This window comes from Zootoca vivipara, chromosome 2 (assembly GCF_965207765.1).
Source record: "Zootoca vivipara chromosome 2, rZooViv2.hap1.1, whole genome shotgun sequence".
Lineage (NCBI taxonomy): Eukaryota > Metazoa > Chordata > Lepidosauria > Squamata > Lacertidae > Zootoca > Zootoca vivipara.
In genome coordinates, this window is record NC_142584.1 from 47,073,175 (window position 1) to 47,100,080 (window position 26,906).

A 26,906-nucleotide genomic window follows, 5' to 3' on the forward strand; every position below is an offset into this window, starting at 1 on the left:
GTCACATGGAACCTGTTGTCTCCTGAGGATTCTTTGGACAGAAGCGCTTCTACACTTTACCTTTTCTACCATGCTAACACTTGTTCCCTTGCAGGCTTCTGCCATCCAGAGTTCTCATCTGAGATCCTGTCTTTTCGAATTATTTTACAGGAACGCATATCTTTCTGCAGCACTCACAATGCCTAAACGTTAGCATTCTCTTTGGGAAAAGGAGGGGGAGGGTTCTGTTTGTGTCTTTAGATACAGGTAGGAGGTGCTGATTTATGATAATATATTGTATCTATGCTCATTGCTGCCTTTGCAAAACCCTCCAGGCTGCAGCTAGTGGATGAATGAGGCAGGCTGCTCAGGTGAGGTAGCAGCTGAAATACGAATTATAAGCAGAGGACAAGAAGCAAAAAACACGTGTCTTGTTTAGAATAGACCAGGAAACCTACAAAGCCAATACCACATTTTTTTCCACACTGCTGGCCTTCTGTGCATCATCTACTCCACCCTGGAATGTGCCATAGCAAAAAAAAAAACCAACCCTTTTCTATATCCTTTGTGGCAACACACATAGTGTTTCAGGATGCAGGGATGCATACAGAAAGTAAACTGTTGTATTTCCTGCCAAGTGAATTTTAATGCAAGCAAAAGGTCTTGGTTTTTATTAGTTCCCTTTTTGCAGAATGGTGGCTTATTTCAACAGTTGAACCAATCTGCACGGAGAGCAGCATGCATCACGTATCATCTTGATAAGGTCCTCACTGCTGCAAAACTTATGCAGGACTGGGCATTAAATTGAATAGGCTCTTTCAGTCCACACTGCACCATATGATTACTTTTTTAATTTTTAGTTTAAAGGAGATGCTTGATTATGACTCTTCTTAATCAAAGCTAGGGAGACTGGCAGAAATTCTAGGACCTAGAAGTCCAGAATCTGCCACAAATATCTGCATCTGACTAAGTAGTGTGAAGAGAACACAGATGTTAGGGCAAAATTGTCTAAAGCTTTCAGAATTGACTGTTTTACAAAATAATAATAATGCAAAATACCAATGATCCAGTCACAAGCACAAATAATCTAGCCATAGTCAGAGTTAGCATTAAATAAATATAACAGAATTATTGCAAGCAGCACTAATTAGTGCTCTAAGATCTTTAATGGCAAAAGAAAATCCCAAGGTATCCCAACAATTATTTCTTCCACCATCTTTCACAAAGTCTGGGAAACTCTACTCTTCTGACATTGCAATGCTAAGAACTTTCAAACATGTAGGGAGATGCCACCTTACTCTGACATCCAGGGTTTCTTCTGCTTGGGACCTCCCTAACACAACATATAAATTAAAAGTGCTAGGACTAGTAAACAGGAGCAGAAAGTGAAAGGACAAACTTTTGGCAGAGACACTTTCCTTTAATTCCTACCCCATTTGCTGGCCTAGTATGTATCTTAGGTCCTCACCATCCATTAAGTACCTTCCATCAGCAAAAAATAATGGGAGGTTCTGCCAGTAATAGAAGCCATCAGGTCAGCTCCTGTCAGTGGATGTGTGAGAGCCCAGATGGCCAGCACTAATGAAATGAAGCTCTCTATAATTTAAGAGGTAAGCCATTAATCAGTTAATCACACAGTCTAATGGAGTAATGGCTTCTGCCCTGATTATCATGAATCCAATATTCCCTGTATGGGGACAAATGGACTCTGAATGTTTAATATGCCTATGTTCACAGTGCTAAACATAAGTTACATATATTACCATCTAGATTGTCAAGAGTATGGGGCAATTATTAAATTACCAAAGGATCCTATCAGATTATAACGGTTACAAAACATTCAAAGGGGGAAAAAATATTTCACAGGTACCTAGAAAGAACAGTCATGTTACATGACTTGTACTGACAGCTGCTTTTGTACTACTTCCTGCAATGCTCCATTGGCAATGTTACCTTTGATCTGTTGTAGTTATTTTCAGGTTTTATCCATGTAACTATTCTGTCTTTGCTGCGTGATGTTCCACAAAGCATATACTTTGTGGATTCTAGCACCATCCATAGAGTTTTGAGTGATTCTATCAAGGACCTCATCATGCATCGTGTCTCCTTTGTTCCACCTTGTACAGAAATGAAGGGTGTAAGGCTGTGTGTGTGTGTGTGTGTGTGTGTGTGTGTGTGTGTGTGTGTATCTTTATTGAAAAAATTTGCAGAGGGATTTCTCTGCCCCTTGCTGCTAGGTCTAAGGACAACAGAATAAATGTATATGTGATTATAGGAAACAACATACTATTTCCAGTATTGCTTTAGCAACAGAGCACAAAAGAAACTCGGTGCAGCCTCTTATTATCTTATGCAGTGAACTTTAGATCTATTTTACTATTCATTTTAGAACTTTTTAATTACAATGCACTTTTTATTATTTGTGCTTCTATTCTCTTTATTCTATTGATTTGTTTGACTTACTTCAATAAAAAAAATATACAGTATTTAAAAGAACAGTTTCATTACTCAAGAGTTAATGTTAGGAACAAAGATAACTTTACTGGGAGATAGGAAGCACTTCGGAAGGTGGTGAGCTGAGCAAATAGTTTTACTCGAAGCCATTATTTATGATTGAAGTCTATATTAAAAAATAAAAAACCAGACTGGTGTAAGAAACATGAAGACCAAAACAGAAAGACTTTCCCCATAATGCACACTTTTATTTGAAGAATGAATAAGCAGAAATGACCGCACATTCCAGGGTACAATTAACAAGGACATCATCAGAGGAGTTGTCTTGATACCCTTAGCAAATAAGAACCATGAATTTCCATTACATACATACATACAATTACATAGCTCGGTGGCTAAGATGAGCTCGATTACCAGTTAAAATTGCTTATCACCTGTAACTGACATTACAGAAAGCTTTTACAATCCAGCCACGTTACATCACAAGCAACTTTTCTAAAAGTTGGGTGGGGGGAGGAAGTAAATTTAAGAAGAGAGGAAGAACCTGCTGGATCAGGCCAATGGCCCATCTAGTCCAGCATCCTATTCTCAAAGTGACCAACCAGTTGCTTGTGGGAAATCTGCAAGCAGGACCCGAGCGCAAGAGTCCTCATCCCTCCTGCAGTTTCCAGCAACTGGTTTTCAGAAGCTGTGGAGGCAGAGCATAGCCATCATGGCCAATGGCCATTGACAACCCTCTCCACCGTGAATTTATCTTGTTCTCTTTTTAAAGCCATCTAAGTTGGTGGTCATCATTGCTTCCTGTGGGAGTGAGTTCCATATTTTAACTATGCACTATGTGATGAATGAAGGGACGCAAGTGGCGCTGTGGGTTAAACCACAGAGTCTAGGGCTTGCTTATCAGAAGGTCAGCGGTTCGAATCCCTGTGACGGGGTGAGCTCCCGTTGTTTGCTCCCTGTTCCTGCCAACCTAGCAGTTCGAAAGCACATCAAAGTGCAAGTAGATAAATAGGTACCACTCCGGTGGGAAGGTAAACGGCGTTTCCATGTACTGCTCTGGTTCACCAGAAGCGGCTTTGTCATGCTGGGCACATGACCCGGAAGCTGTACGCTGGCTCCCTCAGCCAGTTACGCGAGATGAGCGCCACAATCCCAGAGTCGGTCACGACTCACGACTGGATCTAATAGTCAGGGGTCCCTTTACCTTTATATTATGAATAATAATTTAGTTTTACTATTAAAGAATTCCGGCTTGTCATGATGTTCAAAGTATCAATTCTGGTTTAAAGTAAATGATGGTTATTCTAATAAGCCAGCTTTGTAGCACCATATGTTTCAAGTTAACTTTTTAAGAAATTAAAGAATCACTGCTTCAAATACAATGACAATTCAGAATTCTTCAAATGTGAAAGTAAACTCTGGTCAAATCCTTTCAGCTGCATAGGAAGAAAGAGGAAGAGGGGAGCATTAAAGGCTGATGCTTTGCTCAGATTTGTCCTTTTAGTACTGTATGTATTGATAAACCACAATTTAGTGCTAACGCAGTCACTCTTTGGTGAAGGAAATATACACATCCATTCTTACATAATATATTCAAGAGAGGAATTCCCAGTCTGCAGGCCAGATATGGCCCACAGCCAGATTCCATCTGCTTTCATGGTTTCCTCCCATCCACCAGCTGTTCAGCAGAGAGCAGCCAAAGTGGAAATGATGTCTTCCTCTGCAAGAAGATCAAAGTAGGGTGGGATATGTTTTAGCAGAGACATAAACCTGTAACTTAGTGGCTGACCTGTGATTGTAATAATAAAGATGGATTGACTGACATAAACATGTTTTCCTTGCAAATAATGCAAAGAGTATCTATACATTTTGAAACTTTGTGCATACAATTTTTGGGATCCAAGTGCAGTTTTGAAGTTAAAGGCATTGAATAGATGTGATCTGCTCATACACTGATCTAAAATCCAACCTTTAACATCTTTCCACTGGAGATGTCCAGTAATTAGCCAAAGAAAGATTCCCCAGCTCTGTTCTAGATACTTGAAAATAGATATTTGAGATAAGCCCTGGCACACATGAAACCTTGTATATAGAATATATTTACATGCCTTTAATTCAATGGCTTTCCTGAAGGAACACATGAAATTTAACCGGATAAACTTGAAAACAGCAGCATTTTATTTTATGTACCTTTTTTATCCTACCTGTCTAATGAGATACAGCAGAGGTGGAAAATTGATGCTGTTGTGAGGAGGACATCAAGAGAAGTGCGGACTAAACAGAACGTTCTTCCATAAATCCAGTTATCTTGAACCAGCTCAATGGCTCCAAATGGCATCACCAGAACTGATACCAGCAAGTCAGCAAAGGCAAGTGAGACTATGAAATAATTGGTCTTGATTTTCCTGCAAGGAAAACAAATGTATTGATTCAGAAAGACATCATCAAGATGACAATTTGTAGGACAGTGTTGCCTTCTGCATTTTAAAACATCCCTTGTTATTTTATCACTCTGTAAATCAAGTGACCATGTTGAGTATGTAAATTCCTCATGGGGCACACCCTTCTGTTCAGACAGGAGATAGTCAAATGTGTGGACCAGCTTCTTTATCCACATATAGATCTTAAATTCACAAAGTAGTAGCCTTTCATTAGCAATTAAAATTCCCACCTGCATTTGTTGGTTCGCTTTCACTCATGGTGAGCAACTCTCTTTCAAAGCCATTAACATGCATATATATTGGACATGTGGTGCTTCAGTGGTGAGGGACCTTAGTGGGGATGCTGCCAGAAGTTCATTTGATGTTTTCTTTCGAGCTGTTTCCACTGAAGAGACAAGCAGCTGCTCAGTTAGAAAAGTGCCTTGTCTTTTTGACGCAGTAGGAACTACTGCATAGAAAAACAACAAACAAAGCTCTTGCTGGGAATGTACCTAGTTCCCCCCTATGCATGCGCAACACATCTTTTGTTTGGGTTTAAAGATGTGAACTTAAAAATTCTGCGGCTCCTTCCAATCCAATCCAAATCTTTATTACAATCATAGGCCAGCATAAGATAAAAGCAGCTACTTTGAAAAAGCCCTTATTTCATTATAGCTTCTGCAGTAATATATGTATATATTTAAAAATATACTGACCATAATACATGTTAACATCAAGATATAAATCAACACTGTAGGCAAAATGATGCTCACATGCAGAGCCAGAAAACAAAGGTCACATAAGCTTGTATGACCAATTATGCTCCTATCATACTATAATAATAATATTATAATAATAATTTATTATTTATACCCCGCCCATCTGGCTGGGTTTCCCCAGACACTCTAGGCAGCTTCCAACAGAAAAATGAAATAAAATAATCTATTAAACTTTAAAAGCCTCCCTAAACAGGGCTGCCTTCAGATGTCTTCTAAAAATCTGGTAGCTGTTTTTCTCTTTGATATCTGATGGGAGGGTGTTCCACAGGGCGGGCGCCAGCACCGAGAAGGCCCTCTGCGTGGTTCCCTGCAACTTGGCTTCTCGCAACGAGGGAACCACCAGAAGGCCCTCGGTACTGGACCTAAGTGTCCGGGCAGAACGATGGGGGTGGAGACGCTCCTTCAGGTATACTGGACCAAGGCCATTTAGGGCTTTAAAGGTCAGCACCAACACTTTGAACTGTGCTCGGAAACGTTATGTGGTCTTGGCGGCCGCTCCCAGTCACCAGTCTAGCTGCCACATTCTGGATTAGTTGTAGTTTCCGGGTCACCTTCAAAGGTAGCCCCACGTAGAGCGCATTGCAGTAGTCCAAGCGGGAGATAACCAGAGCATGTACCACTCTGGCGAGACAGTCTACAGGCAGGTAGGGTCTCAGCCTGCGTACCAGATGGAGCTGATAAACAGCTGCCCTGGACACAGAATTGACCTGCGCCTCCATGGACAGCTGTGAGTCCAGAATGACTCTCAGGCTGCGCACCTGGTCCTTCAGGGGCACAGTTACCCCATTCAGGACCAGGGAGTCCTCCACACCTGCCCGCCTCCTGTCCCCCACAAACAGTACTTCTGTCTTGTCAGGATTCAACCTCAACCTCAATCTGATATGAATACTGATTCATAAATGTCATAAAAGGCCTCCAAATAACAGATTGTGCCTCCTCAACAATTTACACAGTCAGATTGCCATTAATATCTACAACTTCCTGATATATGGCCAAATAAGCCTAAAATAAATAAATAAATGTGACACATCTAGTAAACTATACATTTAGAGATGTGGAAATTGATTGTGAAATGTGAATGGATATACTGCTTAAATGTAGCATTTAATTCCCCCCCCCAATTAATCATACTTTTCTTTGTCAAATAAACCCAAACCACTGCCCTTTCAGGGCAGAAGTCCTGAATCCATTCCATGTCTAATATTCATTCCTAGCATAATTGCACAGTCTGTTACCCATGTCTGTTCTCCATCGTCTTATTAATTATTATTATTATTATTATTGTCTGCTCTGCTCATTGGAGCTGGGAAATCCAAAATGTCATTACAATCAAGACATGATGTAGATTTTTAGTGCATACCAAGGAGAAAGAAAACCTGACAAGAAATTGCTATTTTTGGCAGTGTTTCCTTGTCTCTTCTAACATGTAGCTTCTGCCCTAAAAGTGCAGTGTTAGTCACTTTGGAATTATTTGGTGATTTATGTGTTTTGATGATGCAAATTCTAGAAATGCAGGCGCTAGATAATAAAATGATTAATCAGCTGCAATATAATTCTAACTTTGACACTACAGGCAATCAAAGTTTGACATTACACAAATAAGCTTGGATGAAAAAGAAACCGTGAGAATGTTCTTTTACTACATTGTTTATGTTCATAGCTATTTTCACATTTGTCTCTTTGCCCTGGAGATTCAAATATTCCATCCCTGAAAAGCTCATTCTGCCAAAGAGATTGATAGTAACATATGCATGGGCTCACCTGAGTTGCCTGTCTCTGCATACAGCCACCATCACCAGAAGATTTCCCAGGATAGCCATAAGAATAACAGCAGAAATAAAGGTGAGCAGTGCAATCTTCTCTGCCACGCCAAATCCCTCAGTTGAGCTATAAAGGGAAAAAATATGGGGTACTTCTTGAAAATAGAAGACTGGCAGCTTGAGACTGACTTGGTTATTTTGAATCCATATGTCAAATTCCATTTTTCAGCCCACAGTAGCCTTAACTAATTTACTGGCCCTTCCCCTCAACAATGGGAATACTGTAGATTACAATTCAACAGCTCAGGACCAATCTATGTATGTGACAGGGTGCACTGGCCACAATATTAGGCTTGCATCTATAACTTTGGGAAGCTGTCTGATCTGTTCCAAACCCACTCTGTGTTTTTCCAATTTGACCCACTATTTAGTGTTAAATGATATCTGTTGAAAAACAAAGCTCTGTTTTCTTCCCATTCACTATAATGAGGAATCTAAAAACTGGTCAATCTCAATCTAATACCCCCTTTTTGCAGAAGTGGGTGAAATTTGCAGGCATAGCGGCTCCTCCACAGTGGATTAAGTCTACCAAGTTGTAGGCAGATACATCCAGGGATTTCCATGGAAGGTTAGATTTGATTTGATTTTTTTTTAAGGCTCCAATTTTCTGCTAGACTCAGAGGCAAATTGCAGGCACAGTGAAATTTCAGAATGGCAACTGCCGTGTCCTGCAAGGACAGATTTTACCATTTTAGGGTGGGTGCAATAGAAGTACTATGGGCTGTGGGTGGAAAACATTGGGGAGCATTGATATACAGTGGTACCTCAATTTACGAAGAGCCCTGTTTACGAACTATTCGGTTTATGAACTCTGCAACACCGGAGGTAGTGTTTGCGAACTTTACCTCGGTCTAATAATGGAATCCGAATGGTGGAAGGGCACCGGTGGCAGGAGGCCTCTTTAGGGAAAGCCTGCCTCAGTTTAAAAACAGTTTCGGCTTAAGAACGGACTTCCGGAACGGATTAAGTTCGTAAACTGAGGTACCACTGTATTTAGATATTAAACCATTTAGCATATAAAATGGATCTATCAAATTCTGAATCTTTCTCAATCCAGCTTGCTTTCATTGATAATAGAATTTTTGTTGTCCCAAAGCTACAACTTTTGGAAAAGGAACTAGACATATAAATTGGAAGCTACATTCAGAAGACTCATATCCCACCACAATTTATTTCTGTGGTGTACACACACAGCAACCACTTTGGCTTGGCAGAGGAAAAAAGTTGAAGTCTGGGGATTAGACAGACAGTTATAATATGGATTGTGAGGGTCATGTTCAAGGCACAAGAAATGAAAATAGTCATCTCTCCTCTATTTATGCTCCTGACTTTTTCTCCTCTCTTCAGCAGCATTATGTTGTTGTTTAGTCGTTTAGTCGTGTCCGACTCTTCGTGACCCCATGGACCATAGCACGCCAGGCACTCCTGTCTTGCACTGCCTCCCGTAGTTTGGTCAAACTCATGTTCGTAGCTTCGAGAACACTGTCCAACCATCTTGTCCTCTGTCGTCCCCTTCTCCTAGTGCCCTCAATCTTTCCCAACATCAGGGTCTTTTCCAGGGAGTCTTCTCTTCTCATGAGGTGGCCAAAGTATTGGAGCCTCAGCTTCACGATCTGTCCTTCCAGGGAGCACTCAGGGCTGATTTCCTTAAGAATGGATAGGTTTGATCTTCTTGCAGTCCATGGGACTCTCAAGAGTCTCCTCCAGCACCATAATTCAAAAGCATCAATTCTTCGGCGATCAGCCTTCTTTATGGTCCAGCTCTCACTTCCATACATCACTACTGGGAAAACCATAGCTTTAACTATACGGACCTTTGTCGGCAAGGTGATGTCTCTGCTTTTTAAGATGCTGTCTAGGTTTGTCATGGCTTTTCTCCCAAGAAGCAGGCGTCTTTTAATTTCGTGACTGCTGTCACCATCTGCAGTGATCAAGGAGCCCAAGAAAGTAAAATCTCTCACTGCCTCCATTTCTTCCCCTTCTATTTACCAGGAGATGATGGGACCAGTGGCCATGATCTTGATTTTTTTGATGTTGAGCTTCAGACCATATTTTGCGCTCTCCTCTTTCACCCTCATTAAAAGGTTCTTTAATTCATCCTCACTTTCTGCAAATACTGAGCCAATGTACTGCTGAGGGCAGAATGCTGGACTTGGAGCTGTGGTTCAAGTCTCTGACACACAAAGTTCACTTAAATGGACGTGGGCAGCCACACACTTTTGTTACAGGGATAAAATGAGCTAACCCCAAGGGTGTCAACCTGAGCTCTCTAGAGGAAGGCAGAAAGTCAGGGATTCAAACATGATAAATAATTTGAGACGAAGTTGGAGACAACATAGCTAAGATGCCAGCAGTTGCAGTGCGAAATTGGTTTCAAAAATAAGATTTAATGGGTAGAATTTGCTCAGAGTTTGCTTGCCATACCTGAAAGGAACTTCATCTCAGAGAGTTTGACTTTCTCTGTGATGTTGTATACTTAAGAGCCCTACCATTCCTGACTAACTACAGTCTTCAAGCTCCCCCCACCCTCTGCTAATATGCATCTGTTACTAACATGAATGCAGAAAAGAAAGCAGAAGAGAGGAATTTAGAATTCATGTGGGTAGCCTGGCCAATACACATTTCACATTTATACCACAATCCATCTGAAGCAAGCACCACTTTAAGTCTAAAGTGAGAAAGTACTCTTAAATTGGATTGTCTGGACAACTTGCCCTGCGGGCACATTCTTTGCAGTTCAGCTGCTTTCTGCTTTGTGGCACATTGGGGCCTGAGATACTACAAAACATTCCGTCCAGGGAGTTAGTGAGCAGAAATTCTTGAGGCAAGGGGCTGGAGTTGATAGCCTTCTGGTCTCTCAGAGTCAAGGAGAAACTTAATTCAAACTGTGCTCGCTACTTCTAGGCGATCTAATATTGCTTGCTTGGGTAAGCAGGTGAGAAAGAGAGCGAGAGACGGCGCATGCTGCAGGAATAAAGTCACCTTGACAAGGAAGAAGAGGGAGAAATGCAACACAGAATGCCACCTGATCCTGTGAAAGGAGATGGAAACCCTATTCAAGGTCTGCAACCTTGCTCCAGAACTATATCAAATACCAGATCTCCTTCACTAGGAGGAAACTGGGAGATATTAATCCATAATGGCAGGGTGGGTGTTGCTAAATTATTAATCAACACTGAATTTAATAGGAAAGGTTTGAAACGGTTAGAAAAATGATGACTTTTGCTTTATACCTTGAAGAAAATGCATATGTGTATCTGCGCTCTAGGCTTTATTGTGGATGAAGGGCCAGCTATAAATATGACTGATAAATGCTATATCTGAATTAGATTTCATAATGTTAATAAAAAATAATCCTTGAGATGTCTTTAATGACGCTTGCTTCTCTGCTTCCTCCCTCTTCTCAAAATGTTCATAGATCCCTAATTGCTCAGTGAGCCATTCATAAGCAGATTATGAGCAGGCTTCCGCAACAGCAACACTAGCTAACATCCTGAGAATCAATGGGTTGTATCCAATGAAATCATCCCATCAGGGCAAGGAGTTCTCCCACTCTTTGCATGCCCACCCCAATCTGTACTGGGAGTTTCCCCAACCCTCAGGAGCAGATTGGGAGGGCAAAGGGAGAGAAGTCCTTGAACTTACAGGATAACTTCATTGGATATAACCTATTATATTTGCTCACAATGTTCCATTAATGTAAAATCCATTTCATTTAAAGTGGACTGAAGAAAAAATAACCTTACAACATACTCCAATATTTCTATCACTTCATCTATAGGACATAATTACGTGACAGGTTTTTGTTTTTTGTTCCCTTCAACAGGCAGCCTGACTCATAGTGGCAAGTGACTTGTGCAACACTGCAGTGTAACAGGATAATTTTCCAAACAGAAAGGCAGTTAAGGTCCATACGATAGCTTAGATTAATATCCTGGGAGTTTAAATGCACAGCAAAAGCCTACCACACTTCAAGGGGCTAGTGTAGGATGCTTGAGAATACAGACTTTGGACCCCAGATAGCCAAATTCAATGACCATCCCTGTTAGGACCTCATGGGAACTGAAAGTATGTATGTTTTCAATCTATATTGGGGTATTCAAATAATTCTGATCTGCACACAAGGATTTATTTTATATTTACCCACAAGAATGATGGAAAATGCACAACTTTTCCAGCTCACAGAATATAAAGGGGAATTTACAGTGAACAACCAAGGAATTGTAGCTACTAACCCCTCAAAGTAGTAATTCAGAAGTGTAATTTTATTAATTCTCTAATAAGTGGATAACAGTTTAGTTAATTTGGTAACTATTTTCACTAATACACAACACGTCTTGTATCTATGCTGCCTAACATACATTTGCATTTAATGGCTGATATCTATCAGCAGAGGGATTGGCCAAAACAAAGATGGACCCTGCAGTCAGGCAGTTACACACACACACACACACACACACTTTTTCTGCCAATCAGAGGGAGCACAGACATCTATTTCACACACACCCCAGCTCAGCACTGAGTGAGATTCCTCTCCACCCAGTGCTATGATGGAGAGGAGCATTCATGCCTCTCCTCTTGCACACTGCCACTGCAAGCAGGCCAGGGTGCTCCTGAAACAAGAATGATTCACTGAATGTTCTGACCTGCTTGCAATGGTAACATGCAAGAAGCAGAAGAGGTGTCATCACAGATTTTGCCACCACTGCTAACAAATTGTATAAGAAGGCTGGCAGACCACTGCCAGTGGTTCGCCAGGCTTACTTCTGCTCAAAGGTAGCAGGATCATGTTTCCTGACATATGTGTTCAGCAGGGCCTAAGTGAAACAGTCCACAAAGAATGGGCAAATCAGGGAATGGGTTACCTTAATTTTTCTGTCAGGATCTCATTGCGTCTTTAACACAATGACTGGTTTTAGGATAGCATGACCGGTTTGGCTGCATTGGGCACTGCGCTGCAGGGGGCGCCACAACAATCCTGTAGAACTGAGCATGAGAGGCAGGGGGTGGGTGCCAAATTTTAACGTTGCACAGGGCACTGCAGAAAGTTGAGAGCCCCCAAAGCCACTGCTTTAACAGGTAACAAAAGATGAACAGTTGCCACTTTATACATCGCTATATCTACATGACAGGTTAGCAGATGAATTTTTTGCCCATTAAATTCTTGCAGTACAAGGCTCTTGTCAAAGAAAAGTTAACAAGGTTAAGCCACTGTCAAATAAAATACATTATGTTTTTTTTAAAAAAAATCCTTGGTTATATAGATATAGATATAGATATAGATATAGATATAGATATATAGATATATATATATAGTGGAACTCCCAATAAAAGTTGCCAACACATTTTCCCTCTTGATTATATTAATCAAGATTCCACTATTGTTGGGCCAAGCCATCATGTTACACTTTTATTATATTTGTTCAGGCACTAAAGAAAAAATTGTACTGGTAGCTTGCAGGATTTAGCTTCCTTTTCTGAAACATTTTTTTTTCTCATACCCACTCCTTCTCCTTTTACTAAGCCAGCCACCCATCCCAAGGCTTGCTTGTCTACGCCCCCTCTCATGTTCTAGCCAACTCATCTAGAACCAAGCCAAAAAATTTAGAATTTGATAATGTTCCCCCATCACCACAAAAGAGCAATTTAGCCAAATATCGTCTGAATATTCTTCACCACGGCTATAATGCCACTCCTGTGCTACCAAAAACATGTTGGGATAATTTCACATACACGCCAAATGGTACCTTTGGAAAATGCTTCCCCATATAACCACCTACAAATAGGGTGGAAAGTGTCCAAAGGCCGCTTTCATTCCAATCCAGCCTCAGAGCTGAGGTTCTCCCTCTTTGTAACTCCGCCAGCCTTCGCCACCACCACAAAATCTCTTTGTGCATTTCAACATCCATTGTTATTGCAAAGAAAACAGCACAAACATTTTCTCTATTAAAGGCTTCAGCTTAAAACATCCTACAGGTAAGCCAGTGTCAAAACTTCAGCAATGAAAATAATGAAGAAGGGTTCCCTTTTGGGGAAAAAAAGTGTACTTAATTAGGCAGATCTGTCTACTGAGCATAGTACAACTTCAGCGAGAGGTAATTACAGCTTCAGCAAGGAATACACTAGTGGCTGATCAGGCTGCAACCTTGTGGCAAGTTGTCTGTTTCAGTCAGAGCTGCTGACAAGTATTAGTGGTTCCAGTCCAACTTTTTGACACTCGCTGAAAAGCTTAGCTTCGGGTCACTGCCTCTTGGTCAGCTAATGAAACGAGTGGGTCTGTTTTTGGCAAATACATTAACTTGACTTGGGCATAATTCAGTGGCTACAATTAGCTCAACCATTTTTTCCTCCAGTGTTATCTTAGAAACGTGACCAGAACATTCCAGTCCTGTTTATAACTAAACTGGATACATTTCACAATACAGTGAAACCTTGGTTGTTGAACGTAATCTGTTCCGGGAGCCCGTTCGGCTTCCAAAACATTTGACAACCAATCGGCTTCCAATTGGTTGAAGGAGCTTCCTGCACTCATCAGACGTTCGACTTCCGAAAAACGTTCGAAAACCGGAACATTACTTCTGGGTTTTTGGCATTCGGGAGCTGAAAGGTTCCAAAATGGAGCCGTCCAGGAACCAAAGTTTGACTGTAACTACAAACTCAGAATCACTCTTTCAAAACTTCAACCTGTTACTAGATTTCTTATGTCTCTGCACAAACCACACCAAATGAAAAAAGCTATGGTTCACACTTTTACTTTTACTTTTTTTTACTTAGGCAAAGAAGGCATTCATTTTTCATATTAATGCAGAAAATAATTGCAAAGTATATGGGAAGTATATCTATTCAATTTCTTAGAAACTGGAAGGAAGCTTGGGGAGAGGTTTTGAGCACTTGGGGAAAGGAACATAATGGGCAGGTTCATAAATCATTCCTGGCTTCATAATGCATGGTTTATGAAGCTGACAATGAGAACCAGGCAGGGCCAGGTACTCCTCACTCTGCACTCCTCTCCCATTTCACACAAACTTCAGTGTGAAGATCCTCTTTTGTATTATATGTCAGCTAACAAACTAGGAAAATAAACCAGAATTATGTTCTATCACTATCCTCATGCCTCTCAACTATGGTGCAGTTCACATACAAAGCTAAGCCAAACCATGGCTTAGTGAGACTGAGAAGAAGAGTTTGAGTTTGGATTTGATATCCCGCTTTATCACTACCCAAAGGAGTCTCAAAGTGGCTAACATTCTCCTTTCCCTTCCTCCCAAAACAAACACTCTGTGAGGTGAGTGAGGCTGAGAGGCTTCAGAGAAGTGTGACTAGCCCAAGGTCACCCAGCAGCTGCATGTGGAGGAGCAGAGACGCAAACCCGGTTCCCCAGATTACGAGTCTACCGCTCTTAACCACTACACCACACTAGGAATGTGCAGGTTCCTGGAGAAAAGTTTTAAGATGTTTTGTTCTGTCTCCTGTTGTGATCAAGGCCATGTCAAAACTTGGGCTCATGGTTTATTTTACCCAAACCACAAACAGTAAGCCACACAGCAAACCTTGGCTACGGTTTCTGGCTTGTCCGAAACAAGATAAACTCTGAGCAAGGGTTCAGACATAAAACTAAACCAAAGGATGGATTAACTACAATGATATGGTGGCAGCAGGACCGGAGGAGGAGCACCTCTCTGAGACCTCTGGGTATAGGGCAGTATATAAATTCTATAAATAAATAAATAAAGTGGTCATGATCCTCTTAGCACATACATGGATGCTCCCCAAAAGTCATGGTTTAGCTTAGCATTTCATCTGAATGAGCCCCCCCCCCCAGTGTCAAATTTCTAAACACTGGCAAAAAAAAAATACTGGTTTTAACTAGCAGGGCAATCCTTGTGATCTTATTGTAAAACAAATACCCAATAATAGTGAAATATTACTCAATGTCTAGCCTGGAGAAAAAGGAAGGTACTGAAACCAATTACATCCTCTCCTCAGCCCAATTTTCTGGAGTTTCTAGTTTTGATTTTGTAGTGTATGTTTCTAGTTATCGTAACACTGGTGTCATCTATACTCAGTGGCTGAGGAACTGGTATCATGATAACTTAATCTGCATTACAACAGCTCACTGAAAAGGAAGAAGAAAACAGTGTCGATTTAGATCCCATCTGATGTGAATTACTCAGAGCTAAAGGGCTCAAGGTAATTTTCCCTTTTTGGAAATTCAAAGAATTCTTCCACTTATTGTTCGTGATAGCTCTGCAGATGGCTGCTGCTCAGCTGGGGAAGGTTAGGTACTTGCCAAACACACAAGTTGAGGGGGGGGGAGTGTGATGGTGCCAGTTTTGCTAAAATGATAATAAAAAAGGAGGGGTGGTCCTTTTAAAAACTGGTCTTGTGATTACAGGTTTGTTCTCCGTAAGATATTTAAAAGCAGCCAGAATCAAAGATTGTGGTGATCTGATGTTCCAATTTGAGAAAATGGAGCACACTAGCAATATTCATTTGTGAAACAAAATTTCATGCTTCATGTTGATCATCACTATGAAGCAGCACACCTTGGAATACCAGTCACTTGGGAACAACAGCAGGAGCGGCCATTGCCCTCATACTCTGCTTGTTGGCTTCCTGGATACATCTGGTTGGTTGCTGGGGAAAACAGAATGCTGGACCGGATAAGCCATTGGTCTGACCCAGCAGGACTCTTGTGTTCTTAGAAGGAGCAACAGAGGATAAACTATAGCAGTGAGTTTTCTAGATCATTAAAACAGGAGAAAGTGAATTGGACTCAATTATGTTTCAATGCGGGTGGCGCTGCGGTGTAAACCACTGAACCTTTTGGGCTTGCCGATCAGAAGGTTGGCGGTTCAAATCCCCGCGAAGGGGTGAGCTCCCATTGTTCGGTCCCAGCTCCTGCCCACCTAGCAGTTCGAAAGCATGTCAAAGTGCAAGAAGATAAATAGGTACTGCTCCAGCAGGAAGGTAAACGGCATTTCCGTGCGCTGCTCTGGTTTGCCAGAAGCGGCTTAGTCATGCTGGCCACATGACCTGGAAGCTGTATGCCAGCTCCCTTGGCCTATAGAGCGAGATGAGCACCGCAACCCCAGAGTCATCCGTGACTGGATCTAATGGTCAGGGGTACCCTTACCTTTACCTTCTTAGTTGGAGATCACATCTAGTTTAGAATCTAAAGCCTGAGATGGTAAACCTTGGTCTGAGCTGTGTGATGTCAGACTTCAGACTAGGGGGCTCACATAGTTGAATGCTCCTCCACACACATATATATAAACTTTCATACAGAAAATAAGGTGTCAGGAAGGTGAACCACAGCTAGGTTTCCTATCTATTGGAATGTGGAAATGTTTTCTTTTGTCTGGAAAACCATACATTCATATAAGCCCTAGCCTGCAACAGTGCAACTTATACACAGGTTTACCATATCAAACAGAAATAAGACAGAGCGTGTTACTATCAGTCTTTAGCTGCATTCCTTATGGAGAATAAATCACTGAGGCACCACAAGAACTGTTAGTGCAAATGATGATTAAAATACTGTAAAATTAGAAGGATTGAACTGGCAGGTGGTGGTAGAAGAAACTGCCAAGAAAATATTGTGCTTCTGGTTGACCCCAAGGCATTTCATCAAAGGAGCACAGACTATGGTGCTGCTATTAATCTAAACTTGTGAAAAAGGACAAATCATGTCACCAGATAGAAAGCGGACTCAAAGGCTTTAAATTATGTGGATACCTTGTCATGTAGAAATTAATGCACAGAGAGGGAGCGAAATCGCGCATGGACCTTCCATGCATTGCTCAAGCCTGTTCACAAGGATGGATCAATGCCTGGATGCTGGGAACAAGGCTAGTGGGCTCAATCTTGCTCCTCCATGCCTTGTTTCTACACTGCATAAACAACTAACGCAGCTAAATTTATACAAACACTGCACAAATTGGGACTCTGGGAGATTAAGGGCAGAATCATACCCATTTGCACAGGGCACATGAATATATATACATATATCATCTTTCATTAGGCGATCTGAAGATAGGTTTACAATAAGTAGATAACAATGAAGAATTACATTTTTCTTTTGAAATACCAGGCAAATAGTGCTAACATTTATACTTAAACAGGATACATTTGAACAAAGGTTCTTATTACAAAGGAGGACAAAAAGTATCATAGTGTAAGTCCCCTATTTCCTGTTTTCTCCCACCTAAAATAAAGTATAGTTAGATGCCTCCACTGCGAATGTGTGTGTGTGTGTGTGTGTGTGTGTGTGTGTGTGTGTGTGTGTGTGTTCTGTGGTTGATATGACCATGATGGTCACAACAGCAACAATAAATAATGTGAATTAGGTGAACTAATAGAAGTTATATGCATTAATGACGCTGGTCAAGAAAACAGCTGCCTCACTCCTGGAAATCTGAAATCCTAGTTGGATGATAGCTGTTATGCTTGAAGCAATTAGTATATGTGCATCATTCTAGTGACATAAGCATGATGTTCTTATGTTGTTCACACATGGCTATTTACATACTGCTATGAGAAAATGGCTGTGTAAAGGTGCTGGGTAAGGGAATTGAGAAGGAAGGAGACACTGTTTGTTAGCAGCACAAACTTTCAAAATATCCTTAGGTAAACCAATTCCAACCAGAAAGGGCTAATCCCTTGAGTAATGCCTAGAATTCAGGGCCTGCCCTCTTTTACTAGCAAAAAGGATGCCTGCCAGTGAACTGCATTTTGCAAGCAGTTCATAAGTTCATGTGCAGTATTTGCTTCCAGTTGCAGTTGGTGAGGCAGACAATGTCACTATTGCAGTAACTGTGAAGACAAGTTTCCCAAGGTGAAGGTGGAAGAAGGGAGCAGTTGAGTCATGAATTCATGGCACTACCTATTAGGGAGCAAAATACAGACCAGACCGTCATGCATGCATAAACAGTCATGGGAATTATATGGTAATCCCTAATAAACAATTTATTGGGAAGGTGCAAGGAACACCAGACATCAAAATCCTTACAAAGGACCTAAGCAGAATAGATTAAACAAACAAACAAAATGTCATTATTCAGTAGAGCTGCCTTCCCCAACCTGGTGTCCTCCAGATGTTTTGGTCTCCAAATCCCATCTGTCCCAGCTAGCATGGCCAATAGTCAGGGATGATGGGGATTGTAGTTCAAGACATCTAGAGGGCTCCAGGTTGGGGAAGACTGCAGTAGAGGCTGCTAACAGAGCAAGATTGTCTTTTATTTTACAATTTGTGGTTCTATCTCCATTTGATACTGAGATGATATACAGCTTCTCATCATTAATACATATACTCTCTCACTCCACCTACCAAGAGAAAGAGAGAGATAAAATCTCACTTTGACCAAGAAAAGTAAGTTCAACTTTGTCACACTTTGACAACTTGGGGAAAATCCTCCACAAAATGCTTCAGATCTCAGAATTCTTAGTTTAGCATCTCCTTCCCACTCATTGTCTTATCGAATTGCTTTCTTTACTCCCACAAACATACATTTTCCATAGCCAACTGTTTTGCACTATTGGCCCATTCCTTATTTTCTATGCATCTCAATAAGATTTAACCACCATGTCCCATAATCACTCTGCTGCTGTTCACAGAGATGTGTCCTACCCCGTCTTAACCTCTGAGCTGTGTTCACACGTGGGCATTCATGTGGACGAGGGTCACTGTTTCCATGTACACACATAAGGACTTTCAATTTTCTGCTTCTGAAATCTCTCAGTGACTTTACTCCGCAGTACTGTACTATACAATGCTTTATGAGACATATTTGTTGTTGTCTCCTCCACTCAATTAGTACTTCCCCACCCAATGTAGGTTCCAGAAACCTTAAGGTCTACTGTGGGGACATGGACAGATCTTTATTTAGCTGTGCACACACCTTTATTTTATATTTATATTTTTACAACATCCCAGATTTGCACCAAAGAGCAATCAAAAAGGGTGTGTGTCACTCCAAGCTATACAATTTGCAGTCTCATGAAATGCTGCCACTTTCTTTCCCACCTCTTATCCTGCCTCCTGCCCCTGCAATCCCCAAGAAACTGTTTGCTGTTCCTGCTTGGGCTGCCTCTCCTACACTGAGCATGCCATATTAAACATGCCTGCATTTAATTGGATGCCCACCCTCCCATCAGTTCTGAATAGAGGAGAGGTGCAAATGCTTCTCTCTGTGGGTAACCATAGCAATGACTAATTTAGGTGTCGCATACCCCATGGGGTGGCTGATGGGGAACAGACTCACAGCATTTCATGGTCTTGTCTGTATTTCTGCCCTTTTAGATGTGGAAGCAATTATGCCACATCACTGTGGCAGCCGTTTTGTGGTATACCACACCCCCAGAGCAAGCATTTTATGACTGTTGCCTATGACACACTCTCAAATTTCCAGATGTGTCCACTCGTCCCAAAAGATTGGCAACCCCCCATGCAGTGGTGAGAGAGTTAGATTGGATTGGGCAGAACCAGTTTCAAATCCACACTTTGCCATGAAGTTCCCCAAGAAACCTTGGGCCAGTCATTGTCTGTCACCCTACCCTATGTTACATGATGGCTACGAGGAAGGGTGGTGCAGAACCAAGTATATCACCCTGAGATCCTCAGAGTAAGGGAAAGACATAAATACCACCTATGAACAAATACAAATGGTACTAGAATATGGAACTGCTGTATTGAACCTATGTACAGAGGCGTAATTTCAGACTTGCCTAAAATGTATGTATGTATGTATACAATTCTGTCAGCAAAGAATGTATTTCAGAAACTCAGTGGTACTAAGTGACAATGACAACGTTATCACCCTAGTTACTCTGTGTATTGTTGAACTTTCTGCTCAGCTTCTAAGGAAGCACTTTATAGCAATATATTCATCAGATAGCATCTTTCCAAACATCTCCACCAACACTTAATTAAAAGAATTGTAAAACCCAACTTCTCCAACTACTGCAAGTTAATAACAAGCTTGTGCACAAACAGTGAGATTTTATCAGATGGATGCAAACACCAATACAGGGCAAAAATCCAGTGATCCATTTCTACCAATTCTACCTCTTCATGTCACAAAAACTCTCATTTTTAATTATATGGGCGATAAACCACTGAGCATTCCAATTACAAAAATACATATCTACTGAACAAGTATTTTTTTCAGATGGGAGCCTAAATTATTGCAGAAAAATTGACAAAAGACCTTGAATGGGGCAGATACTGCATGTTAATTTTAATGTGTGTCTCTATGTACATTTCATGATATGGAGCAACAGGGAGCCTAAATCATAATATGGATCAATTTATCTTAATCTTAATCTTGAAAAGAAATTACTACTTTGGAGCAATCCATGTTATTTTTCCATTAAACCCTCAGCTTGCTCATCATAATCAACCTCCATGTCTACATAAACACTATACATTTAAGACACATTTCTCATCCAGAGAATCTGGGAACTGTGGTGGACCCCTCACAGAGCTACAATTCTCAGCACCTTTAGCAAACTACAATTCCCAGAATTTGTGTGTGTGTGTGTGTGCTTTAAATGTATGGTGTGTATGCAGCCTACGTTAACTAAAGCGAAAGCCACATTTGGGTAACAACCAATTCCAGAGAGATTAGTAGAGAAACAAGAGGCTTTAGGATGATAATCCTTCAAAGAATAATGGACTAAAATGAGCTAGCTGTATTGAAGAGGAGCCAATTGTAAATATTATGATCCCAACAGAGGCCAGTCAAAATCATCACCCCACACTCTGCTTCTTGAGGCAAATGCAATCTTTCTTACTATGTGCTTTTCCCTGGTAGCAGAGGTGCAGTACACCTGCACATGTCAGGGGTGGAGGGAAACATGGAAAGAAGTAATAAAGGCCAATTTAAACAAGCCAATTTGGAGTTCAATAGGCCACAACTTCATTTATTACAGATATATTATGGTCTTGGCATAGGCATTGAATCAACCAACCCAATCTGCTGGTTGATTGCTCCTACAGGGTTGATTCCAGGTTAAGGACCGTCCCATTTTCGCACATCAAATAGAGGTGGTCCCTCCAGGACACTGCTGGTGAGGGGTCTGGGGACTGTCCACTGTCCATCCCATTTAGGTATTTGGACAGATGTACCTCCACCGGATCCCTTTAACATGATACCCTAGTTCAGGCATCCCCAAAATATGGCCCTCCAGATGTTTTGGCCTACAACTCCCATGATCCCTAGCTAACAGGACCAGTGGTCGGGGAAGATGGGAATTGTAGTCCAAAACATCTGGAGGGCCGAAGTTTGGGGATGCCTGCCCTAGTTCTTAGAAGCAGGAAATGAAGTAGGGGCTTCAGCCTACCCCTTATGCCTAGACTAAGGATACAATACAATGTTTTATCCACCAACCAGCTGTGACAATTTCTATAAGGTAGGCAAAACCCACAGACAGGACCAATTAGTTTGAAGGCAAATTCCCCCCTAGCCCTGAATACAGCAACCAAATACACCCACAGCAAAGTCAAAGAATAGGCCCTACCCGCTCACCTTTGAGTGGGGCGCACAACCACATTATCAAGGGAGCGAAGGTGGGAAAGCCTGAAGCTGCCATAGTTATAGCCCATAGAGAGGGTACCAGGTTGGAAAGAAAATGCCCTACACTAACCCCCAAACCTCTTCTACAGTGACTTCTGAACAAGAACAGATATCATGTTTCCTAAATAAGATGCAAATTAAGTAAGCCTTAGGGACGAAGCAATTGTAGCCTTTTCGAAATTGTCACAACAATCCTGGCTATCAAGTAGTGCCACAAGGCTCTGTGTTAGTATATCACCATGGAGAGGCAGACAGAACAGTGTTCAATCTGTATTCTGATGAACAATACAGTTGGACAATACAAAATAGTTGGTTTCTAAACCAACTTCCAAGTGAACAAGTATCCAGTTAAATAAAAAAAATCCTTCAGTAGCACCTTAAAGACCAACTAAGTTTTTATTTTGGTATGAGCTTTAGTGTGCATGCACACTTCTTCAGTTGTATGCCTCACAAAGATACTCCCGAAATCAGCATGTTGCCATGCTCTTGCCAAGTCTTCCATTAGCAACAGTGGAAGTGAGAACCAGTTTTGTTCCCCATAACTCAAGTCTGGGAATTCATCCAGGAAACATTAAAAGCTGGATACAACTATCTGTGTTTGTCCCACACCAAAACTGTTAATGAGAAAAGTACACAGAACAGATCTCTTGCTAGCCAAATCAACAAACATATAAGACTGCTTGCTTATTTGTTCAACATCCCCTGTGAAGAATTGGTCTGATTTGGGCATAGCTGATACACTTTCTAAACTAAAGCAACAGTGGGGAGTTCTGCTGTGATCTGATACAATCTGGAATGTGTGGGTTGGCAGAATTTTCACTTTTGTTATGAAGGAGGGAAGAACTAATAACAACACCTCCACACTAGAACTTGTTTAACTGTAGTGTGCCCATTAGCCATTTTTATCACACTAGGAAATAATGATTAATTGATGTTAACTTCTCCCCGCCCCCCCCCCACCTAAACTGTATGTGGGGGGGGTGCTTGTGAGGAGAATAAAGATATGAAGAAATAATACCACTGATTGTGTTTTGCTCTGCAGTTAAGAGACGGTGTGGATTCATTAGTTCAGAGTTGTTCTTGCGTATACCTTGCTGCAATATTTTAGATTTTGGCAGTGTGCAGCCTGCTGTGCTACAATTCTAAGAACTGGTTTTCAAAGACTGATCTGTAATGTGGAAACTCAGTTCCTTGTGATTTGAATTTCCCAATGCACACCTAAGAACACCATCCTAAAATGCTCTCAATCTTTATGGAAATCACATGCCAAAGGTGTGATCATATTTCACTACAACATACATTGACATTTAAGCCAAAAACAGCACAGTTAGGCTGAAAATTTCAGAGATTTGCACATAATTGTCTCCTGCAATAGACCCAGAGGTTTGTCCAGCCCAGCGTGTCACTTCCAACACACAATGCCCAATGGTCAGGGATGGTGCACATTGTAGTCCCAGCAACATCTGGAGGACTACTGATTCCGTGCCTGTGTTAAAAATGTCTGTTATATCTAAAAACATTGCCAATTCCATACACACTGGCCCAGAAATACACTCTCCAAAGTGCTATGAGGCATGCATTACTGCTCCATAATTCTTCTCAATCTTGGATTTTAATCTGAGGTGAAGAAAAAATCTCAGCTCCCATCATCCAATACCCTAAATGCCTTCCCTCCTTTTCCTGCCATTCTGTCATCCCACTTACCAATGGCAGTGCTCTAGCAACAGTTGTAGCAAGCTATGAAGAGAAGACTCTGCCCACCCTTCTCTTGAGCACCAGACCACAAGGCTTTGTACAGTCCCCTGCACTATAAAGGTTTCACAACATTGCAGGAGCACTTGATAAAAAATCAGAACCCTGGCATACTGCAAGGCCTTGCATGTTGACACACAGTACAACACTGTGTATCAGAAACTAGAGCAGGCATGGCCAAACTTGGCCCTCCAGATGTTTTGGGACTACAACTCCCATCACCCCTAGCTAACAGGACCAGTGGTCAGGGATGATGGGAATTGTAGTCCCAAAACATCTAGAGGGTCAGGTTTGGCCATGCCTGAACTAGAGAGTGTTGGAAGCCACCAAGAATGGCTCAGGCAACCCAACCAGATGGGCAGGGTATAAATAAAAAAAATTATTATTACTGTTTTCAAGTCACTCAGATCCCTCCTCAAATTGATTCGAAACTTTATTTTTGGACATGTCCTTTTCTGTCATACTGATGTGTATAAACAATCTAATCATTAGGATAAATTTCAATTAGAAGTGGGTTAACCCAGGTGGCGCTGTGGTTAAACCACTGAGCCTAGGGCTTGCTGATCAGAAGGTCGGCGGTTCGAATCCCTGTGACGGGGTGAGCTCCCGTTGCTTGGTCCCAGCTCCTGCCAACCTAGCAGTTCGAAAGCATGTCAAAATGCAAGTAGATAAATAGGAACCGCTACAGCGGGAAGGTAAACGACGTTTCCATGTGCTGCTCTGGTTTGCCAGAAGCGGCTTTGTCATGCTGGCCACATGACCTGGATATATACGTCGGCTCCCTCGGCCAATAATGCGAGATGAGCGCGCAACCCCAGAGTCGGTCACGACTGGACCTAATGGTCAGGGGTCCCTTTACCTTTACCTTTTAATCATTGAATTATGCTTGCCACATAAATATACTAAAATGCACTGTGGGGCATTCCAGATTCGTTTCCAGGCTCAGATCCGAATGTCACCTTAGTTAGCACCAATCAACAAGAACATATTTCAGTTTTTACAAGTGGAAATACCGCCTAGCTTAGGAGACCCAAGCTTGCTGCTATTTAACTGTCTGAGCTGCAAATTAACAATAAGGTAAAATAAAATTCTGTTTCCAAAGCCCACATCAAACATTAATATCCCCCCCTTGCAGATAATAAACTGGGGTAAATTGCCAGGTGAGCATAAGGTGGGTGCTAAGTTGAAGTTCCTGTACCAAGTAAGCAAAGATATTATTATTGGCACATCCCACACACTATTTTTAAAAGCATATAATCGCTCCTCTTAATCACTCCTATTTAAAGACTTACATTCTGAAAGGCATTTTGGCTTTTGCACCAATTCCTGCAACACACGGTATAGGAATATGCAGCCAACACAGGACAGAAGCTTAACCTAAATTAACCAGTTGCAACTCACAAGAGGTTTGGCAAACACTGGTCTATGCAACAATGGAATACACATGGAAACAAATCTCAACAACAACAACAAAAACCCTTCAACCACAGGCCCAGGTTTTCAGAAATTATTAAACTGAGTGAGATGGATAGCTTGTAAAATCAAATACAGTACATATAAGCATAATTACAACTTGCTTTTTATTAAAGCATCATTGGAATTTTGAGCTAATCTAATTTTTAAAGTTCATCCTTAGTATTTGCCCCTGGCATTTTGATACTACCTGTATATAGTTCCAGTGGAAACTCCATTTTATTCTGACTGGAAATGATATAGCACTAGGTTTTTCTAATCTAAACCTTATCTGGAAAAAAAGCCATTTAATAACATCTACCCATTTCTGAGTTAGTATCTGAAAATCTAAAATGGACCTACTTATGAATAAACCTCATTGAACATGCATGAGATCTTGCCTGCAAGTTTCATAATTGTTCCACAGAAGAACCCAGCAACCCAGGTACTCAGGAGTTGGTTGTAGTAAACATTAGAGAACCTCATTCATGAAGTGAAATGCTATAAAAAGTATTTATTGTAATAAAAAAAACCTGTATTACTGGACTTTTTAAAAAACTTGTGTCACAAGAGACAAAAGGGCGCCCCCCCCCCGATATACCACTTCAAGTAGCAAATGTTCTTTTGTTCTGTAGGGATCCTCCAATTCCACATCAGACATAATATTTCCTCTCCCTTTCATACCTCACATCAATACATGTAAAAAAGAAAAAAGCCTTGTAGTGTGCACTGCTATTATGCTGAGTTGCTAAGCAACAAGTGGTCCATTTCGAGGCTAAATGAAGGACTGTTGAAGCAATCAGAATTGTAAATCTAGATGGGATCTGAAGATCAGTGAACCCAAGGAACCCTTCCTACGCAATGCCCCAAACACCTCTAGTGGGCTAATTGGTTTTTTTTAATATCATGTTATCAGTGGGCATTGGTCTTTCAAGAGTGTAAGATGAGTTATCTACAACTCAACAAAGGGGGGAGAGAGAAAAGAGTGAGCTTGTTTTAGTTCTAAATTTGCATTTGGTTACAAGTAGGTAATGGTGACTATTAAGGAATTATTACAAAGGCTTAATGGATATGGTAGGTTTGGAGGACATATTTGAAGGAAGCCAGAGAAGCGGTACCACTTGGATTTTCAGGGTTAAGACATCTTATTTAACCTATGCAGGTGTTCTTCACATGAAGCCTCTCTATTCTAAGTGTATAAAAATCATATCTACAATATGCTTAGGGAGGCTTTTAATGTTTAGTAGATTGTTGTATTTTATTTTTCTGTTGGAAGCCGCCCAGAGTGGCTGCAGAAACCCAGCCAGATGGGCGGGGTATAAATAATAAATTATTATTATTATTATTATTATTATTATTATTATCATCATCATCATCATCTGTACTGCACTAATCTGTAAACTGAATGTGTACTAGACAAATGAAATCACTGAAAAACAATTTAGACTGGGGACTCTTGCCACAATTAGTCCTAAACTGAACCCAGCTTGTACACCAAACAGCACAGCTAAATTAGGGATGTACATGTTCAAACTACTTTAATATTCACAGATGCCTCAAGTGATCTGCAAGTTTTACATCTTCCTTCACCATTGACACAGTCTTCTATTTAATTCACCAGCCCCCTCCAAAACTGAAATATTAATTTCAGTGATGTCAGTATCACTGTGCTAA

At 41.1% G+C, this 26,906-nt stretch overlaps 1 protein-coding gene across 5 annotated transcripts in view; it reads right to left on the reverse strand.

Moving 5' to 3' along the window:
• HTR4 (5-hydroxytryptamine receptor 4) overlaps positions 1–26,906 on the reverse strand; it is a 172,430-nt gene that overhangs the window by 70,171 nt on the left and 75,353 nt on the right. For 3 of the 5 annotated variants that reach the window (XM_035105230.3, XM_088661808.1, XM_088661807.1), the window contains exons 3-4: positions 7,394–7,519; positions 4,638–4,838 (exon numbers count right to left, since the gene is read on the reverse strand). In XM_035105230.3, coding sequence (XP_034961121.1) covers positions 4,638–4,838; positions 7,394–7,519 — 327 coding nt within the window. Of the gene's footprint in view, positions 1–4,637; positions 4,839–5,104; positions 5,244–7,393; positions 7,520–26,906 lie in introns of those variants that run through there. The other 2 variants (XM_088661810.1, XM_088661809.1) reach the window with 2 other exon arrangements.